The following is a 12,955-nucleotide window of genomic DNA, read 5'->3' on the forward strand; positions in this document are numbered from 1 at the left end:
CAATGGTTGCATCCTATTAATAAAAAAATCTTCAGCAACAAGCAGAATGCAGTATCCTCTAACTCTGAGTAGAGGAAGGGGCTTAGCGCTAAATCTTAGTTTCCCCCTCTATATAAAAGGGATGTTGTAGGCATTAAATGGCAATGCGTAGGAAGCACTTATCAAAAGGTAAAAGACAGTAATTTCCTTTGATATTAAAACATTTTCGAGTAGGAAGAAAGACATAGTGATATACAGTAAACTGATATATAATGTTAGAAAGGAAATTACTTCAAAAATACTCCATAAATCCTGTGATTGTCAAAGAGGCTAAAAACCAGCAGAAAATGTAAGTAATTCATTCCTTTTATTTCCATCCCACAGTATTCATATTTGAAAGCATGTTCAATGAAAAGTATAAAGTAGATTTTAACGTAGGAAGAAAAGCCCTGCTTTAATCTCAAAGTTATAATATACCATAGATCTTGAACCCTCACATTTGGCCTTGAAGCTAAGGCATACAGTTTAATGGGAAATTCCATGCACATTCAATTATGCTTTAAGGGGAAAAGGCTAGATATAATACTAAAAGTTTCAAAGTCATCTAAGCAGAAGAACATTACCTAAATTTATAAAGATTTACTCTAACAACAACAGGTTATAAAGACAGAGAACTTCTACATTTTTAATATAAGAAAACACATTTTAATAGGAAACATGTCATAATCAAGATTAAATTATTTATACAATAAACATTATCATGAAATGTTAAAATACTTTTTAAAAATTTTTTTATTCATTTATTCACATGTACATACATTATTTGAGCCATTCCTTTCCTCTGCCCCCCTCCCCCTCCCCCTTCCCCTCTACCATCTCCCCTCTCTTCCAGGCAGGCCCTGTTCTGCCCTTCTCTAATTTTGTTGAAGAGAAGACATAAGCATAATAAGAATGACAAAGCATTTTTACTAGTTGAGATAAGGACAGCTATACAGAGAGATTCCTAGCATTGTTTCCATGTGTAAATGTGCTACAACCCAAGTTGATTCATCTCTACCTGACCTTTTCCTAGTTCCTGATCCACTTCCCATACTGACCTCTGTCGCTTTAAGGTTTCTGTATTAGCTCCTCTGCAGTGGGGACATTAAACGATTTCATGTTTTGGGTTTTCTACCTATCCTCATACCTCCCATATGTGCTCTCCCCTTGTCATGTGACAAAGTCCCACAACATTGCTGTATTTGCCCTAGATCTAAAATCTGCATACGATTTTTAGTCTTCTAAGCCTGGTTAACCTCACTCAAAATGATGTTCTCCAGTACCATCCATTCATTTGTGAATGATAAGATTTCATTCTTTTTCATGGCTGAGTAAAAATTCCATTGTGTATAAATACCACATTTTCTTAACCGATTCGTCAATAGTGGGGCATCTTGGCTGTTTCCATAACTTGGCTATTGTGAATAGCACTGCAATAAACATGGCTGTGCGGGTGCCTCTGGAGTAACTTGAGTCGCATTCCTTTGGGTATAACCCTAGGAGTGGGATTGCTGGATCATATGGCACATCTGTGTGTTTAGATTTTTAAGTAGCCTCCATATTGTTTTCCAGAGTGGTTACACTAGCTTGAATTCCCAACAGCAGTGTACGAGCATTCATTTTCCCCTGCATTCTCACCAACACCTGTGGGTGTTTTTTTTTTTTCCCATTTTTTAAAATTGTTTTATTATTCATATGTGCACACAATGCTTGGGTCATTTCTCCCCCCTGCCCCTACCCCCTCCCTTACCACCCACTCCACCCCCTCCCTCTCCCCCCTACCCTCTCAATACCTGGCAGAAACTATTTTGCCCTTATCTCTAATTTTGTTGAAGAGAGAGTATAAGCAATAATAGGAAGGAACAAGTGTTTTTGCTGGTTGAGATAAAGATGGCTATACAGGGAGTTGACTCACATTAATTTCCTGTGCGTGTGTGTTACCTTCTAGGCTAATTCTTCTTGATCTAACCTTTTCTCTAGTTCCTGGTCCCCTTTTCCTATTGGCCTCAGTAGCTTTTAAGGTTATCTGCTTTAGTTTCTCTGCGTTAAGGGCAACAAATGCTAGCTAATTTTTTAGGTGTCTTACCTATCCTCACACCTCCCTTGTGTGCTCTCACTTATATCATGTGCTCAAAGTCCAATCCCATTGTTGTGTTTGCCCTTGATCTAATGTCCACATATGAGGGGGAACATATGATTTTTGGTCTTTTGGGCCAGGCTAACCTCACTCAGAATGATGTTCTCCAATTCCATCCATTTACCAGCAAATGATAACATTTCGTTCTTCTTCATGGCTGCATAAAATTCTATTGTGTATAGATACCACATTTCCTTGATCCATTTGTCAGTAGTGGGGCATCTTGGCTGTTTCCATAACTTGGCTATTGAGAATAGTGCTGCAGTAAACATGGGTGTGCAGGTGCCTCTGGAGTAACCTGTGTCACATTCTTTTGGGTATATCCCCAAGAGTGGTATTGCTGGATCAAATGGTAGATCAATGTTTAGCTTTTTAAGTAGCCTCCAAATTTTTTTCCAGAGTGGTTGTACTAGTCTACATTCCCACCAACAGTGTAAGAGGGTTCCTTTTTCCCCGCATCCTCGCCAACACCTGTTGGTGGTGGTGTTGCTAATGATGGCTATTCTAACAGGGGTGAGGTGGAATCTTAGTGTGTTTTTAATTTGCATTTCCTTTATTGCTAGAGATAGTGAGCATTTTTTCATGTGTTTTTTGGCCATTTGAACTTCTTCTTTTGAGAAAGTTCTGTTTAGTTCACTTGCCCATTTCTTTATTGGTTCACTAATTTTGAGAGAGTTTAGTTTTTTAAGTTCCCTGTATATTCTGGTTATCAATACTTTGATGAATAGCTGGCAAATATTTTCTCCCACTCTGTGGGTGTTCTCTTCAGTTTAGAGACCATTTCTTTTGTTGTGCAGAAGCTTTTTAATTTTATGAAGTCCCATTTGTCCATCCTTTCTCTTCGTTGCTGAGCTGCTGGGGTTCTATTGAGGAAGTCCTTGCCTATACCTATTACTTACAGAGTGTTTCCTGCTCTTTCCTGTAATAACTTAGGAGTTTTGGGCCTGATATTAAGGTCCTTGATCCATTTTGAGTTGGTAATAGTATAGGGTGATAAACATGGATCTAGTTTCAGTTTTTTGCAGATGGATAACCACTTTTCCCAGCAACATTTGTTGAAGAGGCTGTCTTTTCTCCATCATATATTTTTGGCACCTTTGTCAAAAATAAGGTGGGCATAGCTGTGTGGATTCATATCCAGGTCCTCTAATCTGTTCCACTGGTCTTCATGTCTGTTTTCGTGCCAGTACCATGCTGTTTTTATTGCTATTGTTTTGTAATATAGTTTGAAGTCAGGTATTGTGATACCTCCAGCATTGCTCTTTTTGCTGAGTATTGCCTTGGCTATTCGCAGTCTCTTGTGTTTCCAAATGAACTTTAGGGTAGATTTTTCAATGTCTGTGATGAAAGTTATTGGGATTTTGACGGGAATTGCATTAAACATGTAGATTGTTTTTGGTAGTATAGTCATTTTTATATTTTGATTCTACCAAACAATGAGCATGGGAGACCTCTCCACCTTCTGTAGTCTTCCTCAATCTCTTTCTTCAGGGGTTTGCAGTCCTCCTTGTAGAGGCCATTCATATCCTTTGTTAAGTTTACTCCTAAGTATTTGATTTTGTTTGAGGCTATTGAAAATGGAATTATTTCCATTTATTCATTCTCAGTTTGTTCACTATTGGTGTATAGAAAAGTTAACCATTTTTGTAAGTTGATTTTGTATCCTGCCACCTTGCTGTAGCTGTTTATGGTGTCTAGAAGTTTTGGGGTCAAGTTTTTTGGGTCTTTAGGTATAAGATCATATCATCGGCAAATACGGATATTTTGACAGTTTCTTTACCTATTTGTATTCCTTTTATTTCTTCTTCTTGCCTAATTTCTCTGGTTAGGAATTCCAGGACTATGTTGAATAGTAGTAGGGATAGTGGGCACCCTTGTCTCATTCCTGATTTTAGAGGAAATGGTTTCAGTTTTTCACCATTAAAAATGATGTTGGCTGTAGATTTGTCATATATAGCCATTACAATGCTGACGTACTTTCCTTCTATTCCTAGTTTTCTTAGAGCATTTATCAAGAAGTGGTGTTGGATCTTGTTGAAGGCTTTTTCTGCATCTACTGAGATGATCAAGTGGCTTTTGTCTTTGCTTCTATTAATGCGGTGTATTATATTTATAGATTTGCATAAGTTGAACCACCCCTGCATCCCTGGGATGAAGAATTCAGTTTGCCATTATTTTATTGAGGATTTTTGCATGAATGTTCATCAAGGAGATTGGCCTATAGTTCTCCTTTTTGGAGGTCTCTTTGTCTGTTTTGGGGATGAGTGTAATACTGGCTTCATAAATGAGTTAGACAGTGTTCCTTCCCTTTCTATTTCGTGGAACAGTTTAAGGAGGGTTGGTATTAGTTCTTCTTTAAAGCTTGAATAGAATTCAGCAGAGAATCCATCAGGTCCTAGACATTTCTTGTTTGGGAGAGTGTTTATTGCTGCTTCAATTTCATTTTGTGTTATAGATCTATTCAGCTGATGAATATCCTCTGGGTTCAATTTTGGATGGTCATAAGTATCTAGAAATCTTTCCATTTCTTCAACATTTTCAAATTTATTAGAATATAGGTTCTCAAATAGTCTTTGTTGATTTCTTGGATTTCTGTGGTCTTTGTTGTTATCTCCCCTTTTGTATTTCTGATTTTACTGATTTGGGTTTTTTCTCTCCTCATTTTAGTCAGATTTGCCAGGGGTCTGTCAATCTTATTTATTTTTTCAAAGAACCAGCTTTTTGTTTCATTGATTCTTTATAAGGTCTTTTTTGTTTCTATTCATCAATTTCAGCCCTTATTTTTATTATTCCCCTCCTGCTTGTTTTGGGATTTGCTTGTTCTTGTTTTTCTAGGAATTTGAGATGTAGCTTTAGGTCATTGATTTGAGATCTGTCTGTCCTTTTAATATATGCACTCATGCCTATAAACTTTCCTCTTAGGCCTGCCTGTGTCCCATAGGTCCTGGTAGGTTGTGTTTTCATTTTCATTCACTTCCAGGAACCTTTCAATTTCCTCTTTTATTTCATCAATGACCCACTGATCATTGAGTGATATGTTGTTCAGCTTCCAACTGTTTGCATGCTTTTTACTATTGTTTTTGTTGTTAATTTCTAGTTTTAATGCACTGTGATCAGATAGAATACATGGGATTATTTCTATTTTCTTATATTTGCTGAGGCTTGCTTTGTATCCTAAGATATGATCAATTTTGGAGAAGGTTCCATGGGCTGCTGAGAAGAATGTATATTGTGCAGAAGTTGAATGAAATATTCTGTAGACATCAGCTAGGTCCATTTGATCTATGGTGTGATTTAGTTCTAGAATTTCTTTATTGATTTTTTGTTTGGATGACCTATCTATTGGTGATAGGGGGGTATTAAAGTCTCCCACAACCACTGTGTTGGAGTCTGTATATGCTTTTAGGTCCTTCAGAGTATGTTTGATGAAATTGGGTGCACTGACATTGGGTGCATATAGGTTGATAATTGTTATTTCCTTTTGGTGCATTTCCCCTTTTATTAGTATGGAATGTCCTTCTTTATCTCGTTTGATCAATGTATGTTTAAAGTCTATTTTGTCTGAGATAAGTACTGCTACTCCTGCCTGTTTTCAGAGGCTATTGGCTTGGTAAATCATCTTCCAGCCTTTCGCCTTAAGCCAGTGCCTGTTTCTGTCAATGAGATGGGTCTCCTGTAAGCAACAGATTGTTGGGTCTTCCTTTTTAATCCAGTTTGCCAAATGGTGTGTTTCAATGGGGGAATTAAGTCCATTAACATTCAGTGTTAGCATTGACAGATATGTGGTGATTTCTGTCATTTAGTTGATTTTGTTGTTTAAGGGTTTGATTGTGTGTAGCTGAATCAATGTTACTCTCTACTTTCTTGCTTTTTCTTCTCCTGTGGTTTGGTACTGCCTGTACTTTCATGGTTTTGTTTGCTTTCATTTTCTGTGCACAGAATTCCTTGAAGAATCTTTTCTAGTGGTGGCTTGATGGTCATATATTGTTTTAGTTTCTGCTTATCATGGAAGACTTTTATTGCTTCATCTATTTTGAATGCTAGTTTTGCTGGGTAGAGTATCCTAGGGTTGAAGTTATTTTCATTCAGTGTCTGGAATACCTCATTCCATGCTCTTCTTGCTTTTAAGGTTTCTGTTCAGAACTCTGCTGTGATTTTGATGGGTTTACCTTTGTATGTTATTTGTTTTTTCTCGCTTATGGCATTCAATATTCTTTCTCTATTCTCTGTTCTTGTTGTTTTAATGATAACATGGCATGGAGTAGTTCTATTTTGGTCAAGTCTGTTTGGTGTCCCAGAGGCTTCCTGTACCTGAATGGGCATAGTTTTCTCTAGATTTGGGAAATTTTGTGTTATTGTTTTGTTGAACATATTACAAATTCCTTTTGCTTGCACCTCTTCTCCTTCTTCAATGCCCATGAATCTCAGGTTTAATTTATCTCCCTATTTATAGTGTTCTCTATTTCACTTTGGTGTTTATCTAAGGCTCCTATGAGTTCATTTATTTGTTTTTGTGTTTTCTCATATTCTTTGTTTTTGTTGTCTTGGAATTTCTTGAGTGCCTCTGTACATTTTGTTAACCATGTCTAGTATTATCTCTATGAAATTTTCAGTGATTACTTATCTTCTTTAAGGGTGTTCTTGTGGACACTGTTGGGCTCCTTGTCATAATTTATCTTTGTTTTTTTGGAGTCCAGAACTGGGTACCCATTTCCTTCATTTCCCTCTGAATCCTGTATTAGATTATTTTTTGGGGTAGGGAATGGTTTCCATCCCTTTTTATTCTTCCCATCATTCCTGTTGGTATTGTGTAACTGTTCTTGATAGGCTAGTTGGTGGTTTCAGTCACCTATTTTCTTTGCCTTGGTTAAATTTTATTTTGTGGCTGTATTGGGTTTTTAGCTAATTGTGTATGTGCTGTTTCTGTCCCTGGTTTCAGTGTAATTTAGTATTAATTAATTCACAGTGATAAAACAAAAAAACCAAAAACAAAAAAAAAACTCCAAGTTCAGGATCAATAGAATTTCAGTCTTAGTTTAAGTTCGGTGTTACTCCTCCAGTATCCACTCCTGGTGTTGGTATTTAAGCAGAAAGTCTGTCTTAGTCTTGCCAGGTGGTTGGCCTCTGTGTACTGTTGTTTTTTTCTCCTTCTGTTTTTCAGCAGCTGTTGCTTGGTCAGCTTCTCCCGCAGTGAGGTGTGACAGCTCTGCAGTCTACTAGTTGTCCTGCTTTGGAGCTGGCTATCTCTGTGCTTGTTTAATAGGGGCTTGTGTCTTTGCCTTGCCCCCTTTCCCTGAGGCAAGGGCAAGGTCAGTGATCCTTCAGCCAGCTGCTGCTGTCAGCATGTTGTGATGGTTCACTGTGCTGCAAAGCCATCTGACTGTGGGTGCCCAGGGACTGGGCCTTGTAGTCTACCGCCTTCGCACCTCCCTACTTCAGGCAGCGACCTATCACCTGCCCACTGTCAGCCCTCCTGCCTTTGTTTACTGACGGTTTTGTGAGTCTGGCTCCTTGCTCCTCCCCCCTTCTCTGGTGTGCTTTCAGCAACCCCCCCACCCCTCTGCTGTGCACTGGTTCTCAGTGCCATTGTTTATTCAGTTTTATTCAGTTTTACTCATTTATTTTTGCAGGTGGGATCAGTCTGTCTAGGAGGGTCGTGCTGGTGTATCTCAGGGCTGGCTGAGGGATATGGCATGACACTTGGCGCTCATCTGTTTGGTCTGCTAGAGGTCTCCCAAGCACGTCTGGAGCCAGAGGCCACGGGCAGTGGTGGCGGCGATGGCGACAGCAGCATGGAGGTGGCAGCAGCATGGAGGTGGCAGCCCGCCTGTTCTCTCAGTGTGTCGTGGCGTGGAGAAGCCTTCCATGGGCTAGGGGTTGAGGGTTCCAAAGGTCCAACTCTCCCTGTGCTTCACCTCCACCAAGCGGGGCTCCAGCGTCCCAGCAAGGCCCCTGATTCACAGAGTTCGCGCTGTCTGCACCTGTGTCCCAGTCGCCATTTTCGGTCCTCCTCAGTAATACTTTATCTTAAAGCAATATCCACCTGCTGTTACTCAATGAGCAAATTCATTTGGAAAGGGAAGCGAGGTGAGTGATATAGAAAATATTTGAGGGATCTGCATGAAAAATTTATCCTCATAGCCCACACATCCTTTCCATACCATTTCAGTTCTCCTTGAGATAATATTTCCTAAAGAGGAAAGACAAAAATGGTTCTCCCAATCCTCCCTTCCAGCCCTCTTGGATACACTTCCTCATCATAGTTGGAAACAATCCAACAACAGTTTCCATTATTTTTATCTATTCCAAACAAAAACTGAAGACATGATAAGCAAAGGCACTCACCTGTACACAGCTTTATAATAAGCCTAAGTTTGGGGACCTGAACATGTGACTGACCCTGTAATTGTCTAAAATACTTAGGGAGCCGAAATAAAAACTTTCTATCTTTTGAAGAAAAATGAATGTCATAGCTACTAATCTAAATGAAATTGCTAGGCAGTTTTCTCTATTTGGTTTAGTTTACTAAAAAAGACTAAGATTCTGCTACAAAACAAGTCAACTAATTTTCTGTTCCATGTCAACTTGTTTCAGCTCAGTGTGACCTGCATACTAATAACACTAGTCTGTCTCTATGTCAAGAGTCTATTGTTGTCATATTGCTGTCACCAACACAACAGCACAATCAGCAGGAGGCAGTTTAATGGTATACTGATTGCTAAAAGCCCAAAAGCCTTTCAGAAAATGTGAAATTGGTTCCATCCTCAGTAAGGTGATAGTGCTGAATCTTAAGAAATATATCTCCATTGCTTTATGATTAATGTGCTTTCTGAATCTTTACTCACTACAGAAACTATGGAAGGCTGAATTCATGTAGCATAGGTTTAATATTGTTCAAACAAATGATTTTATAAAACAGAGATTCCACCATCAATTAAAAACATGTGTAAGCCACAAATATTTTTGTGATTTTTCAATTGTTACAATAGAGGGGTATTAGACAAAGAAAAACCCTAACTGACCACTAAAATATTAAGGAAGTTAAGCTTCTCAACCTCTATTCCTGGTGTAACAAAATACGGCCTTTAACCTAACTGAAATGTATTTTTGAAAGATAATGTAACTTCAAAGAAATTGCCCTCACTATATTTTATTGATATGTTAAATCATCAGGGCATTAAATACTTATCCTTCCATAATTATATTAGAAAATATATGACATAGGATTTCAATCACACCAGAAAAGATTTTGTATTACTAAAAATAAGAATACATAAACTGAAATACATGTATTCATTCAAAATAAGCAGGAAACTAATAAGAAAAGCTAATAATCTTTAGATGAATAAGAAGGAAATGTTTATTATCTTTAGAGATAAAACATTTTTGAAGAATAATATTTATTATATACCCACTTTCCAAAAGGATCTGGGATAGCTAAACGTGACAGTTTCATGAACCGCAGCCTATTTTAATGTAGAGCTCTTAGGAAAGAGAATTAAAAAGCATTGAATATGTTACTGATTTTGACCAAAATTGACTTTTTGTGGCTTATTATATTCACTAGAAAATAAAAAAGATTAAAACTACATTTTTTAGAATCTACTCACAAATTTAATAATCTAGAAACAAATTTTTAAAAAAGTAAATCCAATGATTAAAAATATATAGAAACAATGATTACAATAAAGTAGACTTGTGCCACAAAAAGCAAAAGCTTACTTCTTAAAATACCAAGAAAATAAATAACTATGGCAAGAAAAGGAAGGAAGATTTAAAAAAAAAAAAACTTTAAAAACAATAAAGAAAAGATATAAAACTGATACTTTTTACAAAACTGAAGTTTGATAAAAATTAAAAAGATGATAAGATCCAGGGTTGGTAAGTATGCAAGGAAGGAGGTACCTTTACCATTTACTCTGGGGTGGGAATATTAATTGGATAAAATTTTTGCAGGAGACAATCTGATAATATTCAACAAGATTTAGAACATATAATCATTGGACCAGCAAATACTCTTCTACCCAGAAATCTACTAAGTAGAAATAACTCAACTCACTTCAACATGTACATAAAGATGAATGCACTGTATAGGATATTCGCTGCAGTCATTAATAATGACAAGAAAACATATATGTACATTAGATTATGTACATGTATATAAATAATCATAAATATAACCTAATGTCTACTATCAGCACTGCATATAAAGTTGTATAATAGGTTGAACAACAATAACCTGTAAACCCAAAATCCCAAATCATCCAAAATCCAAACTTTTTGAGCACCAATGACTGCACAAGTTGAAAATTCCACAACTGACCTCATGTGACAAGTCATAGTCAAAAGTAGGTATACTAAAAATATTGCATAAAAATTACTTTTGGGCTACATGTACAAGGTGAATATGAAATATAGATGAACTTCATGTTCAAACTTGGGTTCCATCCCAAGATACCTCATTATGTATGCAAATATCCCAAAATACTAAAAAATCCAAAGTTGGAAAGGTTTGTGGTCCAAAGCACTTTAGATAAGGACACTCAGCCTGTGTACCCATATTATGGAATACCACACAACCATTAAAAGAATGTTAATATATTTATATTCATGGAAGGTCTTTAAGACCTATTACAACAAAAGAGAAGTACAGAACAAAATACACAATAAAGAAGACTTCAAAACCTCTATCTGTGCACTTATGTATACAAACAGGAGAGAAGAAGTGGACTCTCAGAAATCAAACTTAATCAAATTAGTTTAATGAAGGAGTAGTCAGAGGACGGGGGAAATGAATCTTTAAGGTTTTGCCTATTTTAGTTCCATAAACTTTAAAATTTCTGAAAATATTTCTAAGTTTTATTTATTTACTAAAAAATCTTCAATAATTACATGAGATAATATACTATACAAATGCTGAGGATACCATGAGATCTATAACTGATGAGACAGTACCAAAATAAAGGCTATCCTCACATCCAAGACAATTAATTTTAGTGTCAAAATGGCTTTGAGATCATTTGCTTACAATTCCCCACTTTATACATGTTAAAATGGAGGCCTGAAAGGTAAGTTTTAGAATCATAGTTAGCTAATTATAAGACCTTTAAAAGAAAAATATAAAACCACAGTTCTCACTAATGGAATTCTACAGAAATGCTCAACTATAATTATTTGAACTCCCAATAACAACCCTTGTCAAAATAATAAAATGTATTTTGAAGGATGTATTCTTCCTGAAATAAAGATCCTCAAAAACCATTAAAAATCACTATCCCTTTTCTAAAAATATATATTAATTACATTTCAAGATTTGTTAAGTTGTATAATTGAACTACAATACTATTCTCATCCTTAGTTGGTGACGTTTATGAAGCTCTTCTTAAGCTACACACAGACTGATTAGAAAAAAAATGGCCTGTGTTTTCTATAATGTTTTAAAAAATTCTAAAATACTGCTCACTGCCTGATCCACTTCTACATCAAATTGTGATCCTAAGTCAGAAGCAGGCATTAGCTTGCCTCATAATTCTAGCAATTGAAAATAATCTTGTCTCCCAAGCCAGTGGACCTGAGCAATATTTAGAAACGGTTTTGAGTGTCACAAGTGAGGGATGGGAGACAGACTGCTACTGGGATCAGCTGGCAGAGGCCAGGGATGCTGCTGAACACTGAAATGCACAGAACAGCCCCACCCCCAACAAAAAATTACTTGATTCAAAATGTCAGTAATGCTGAGAATGAGAAAACCAGGCTAGACAAAAGCTACAAAATCTACTGCTACTCTCTCTTTCAGTGACTACTGGAGTGCTCCGAGCTAAGGAGCCAATCCAGGGTTTTTTCTTTCCCCTCTTCACTTGTGGATTTTGAGACCACTATATACTAGACTGCTCTAAGACATTCCAGTTAATAATGAATCTTAATCTAGGAAAGTATCAAAAATGCCCATTGCAACACCTTCTGAGTAAGTAAATAGTTATATACCTGTAAACACTTAAGAAATCAGGGATCAAGTAGTATTTTATATCTAAAAAATAAAATGCTTCTTACCTTAAATAGACATCGGCATATATATTCATATACCATATGTTTTAATAAGTTGATAAGAGACTGTATCCTCTGTTCTGTATTTTCAGAATCCTGTAGATTACAATTTGAAAATTAAGAGCCCATTAAGAAATTTCTAAATATATAAAGGAATTTAATAGTTTAATCATTCATATATTATTCCTCCAGACTCAACGCTAATTCTGGCATAAATATATTTAACCATAAAACCCAAGAGACTAAATAAAAAAGTGAATTACAATTGTACACTAATACAACATAAAAAAAACTGTTTTTCTTTCTTTTTCTTTTTGAGGGCAGTACTAGGGTTTGAACTCAGGGCCACACTACTGATGTATTTTTCTTAAATGTATAAAATTAAGCTTTTAATAAATGAAAATCACAATCAAATATCCAATAATATTAGTTCAATTTCACCATACCACGTTGATTCCTCCAGCATTCAATGTAGGTCAAGGCTACTGAAATTGCTAATATGTATTATAATTAATTACCAACCAAGCCCTAAAACAGTATGACCAGAATCACCCTATGTTTCTCAACCTCAATAGGAAAACCTAAACAATCTTAAAGAATGGATAAGAATTGACAATGGTTGTGAAACTGGTAACCTCACATACCCCTTTACTTTTTCAGTTGATTTGGTACTTCTATTGTATGAGATTGCCATGACTTGGAAAGACGGCATTAATGGCTATTTCCCTTGATTAAGAAAAATTGCTGAGGATAGAA

The 12,955-nt window shown here is 36.3% G+C and overlaps 1 protein-coding gene across 3 annotated transcripts in view; it reads right to left on the bottom strand.

Annotated features, from left to right (window-relative positions):
- The window catches only part of Dync2h1 (dynein cytoplasmic 2 heavy chain 1), a 257,221-nt gene that overhangs the window by 110,697 nt on the left and 133,569 nt on the right, over window positions 1–12,955 (bottom strand). For all 3 annotated transcript variants that reach the window (XM_074066819.1, XM_074066821.1, XM_074066820.1), the window contains one exon: window positions 12,206–12,295. In XM_074066819.1, coding sequence (XP_073922920.1) covers window positions 12,206–12,295 — 90 coding nt within the window. The remainder of the gene's footprint in view (window positions 1–12,205; window positions 12,296–12,955) is intronic.

This window comes from Castor canadensis, chromosome 2, assembly GCF_047511655.1.
Source record: "Castor canadensis chromosome 2, mCasCan1.hap1v2, whole genome shotgun sequence".
Classification (NCBI taxonomy): domain Eukaryota; kingdom Metazoa; phylum Chordata; class Mammalia; order Rodentia; family Castoridae; genus Castor; species Castor canadensis.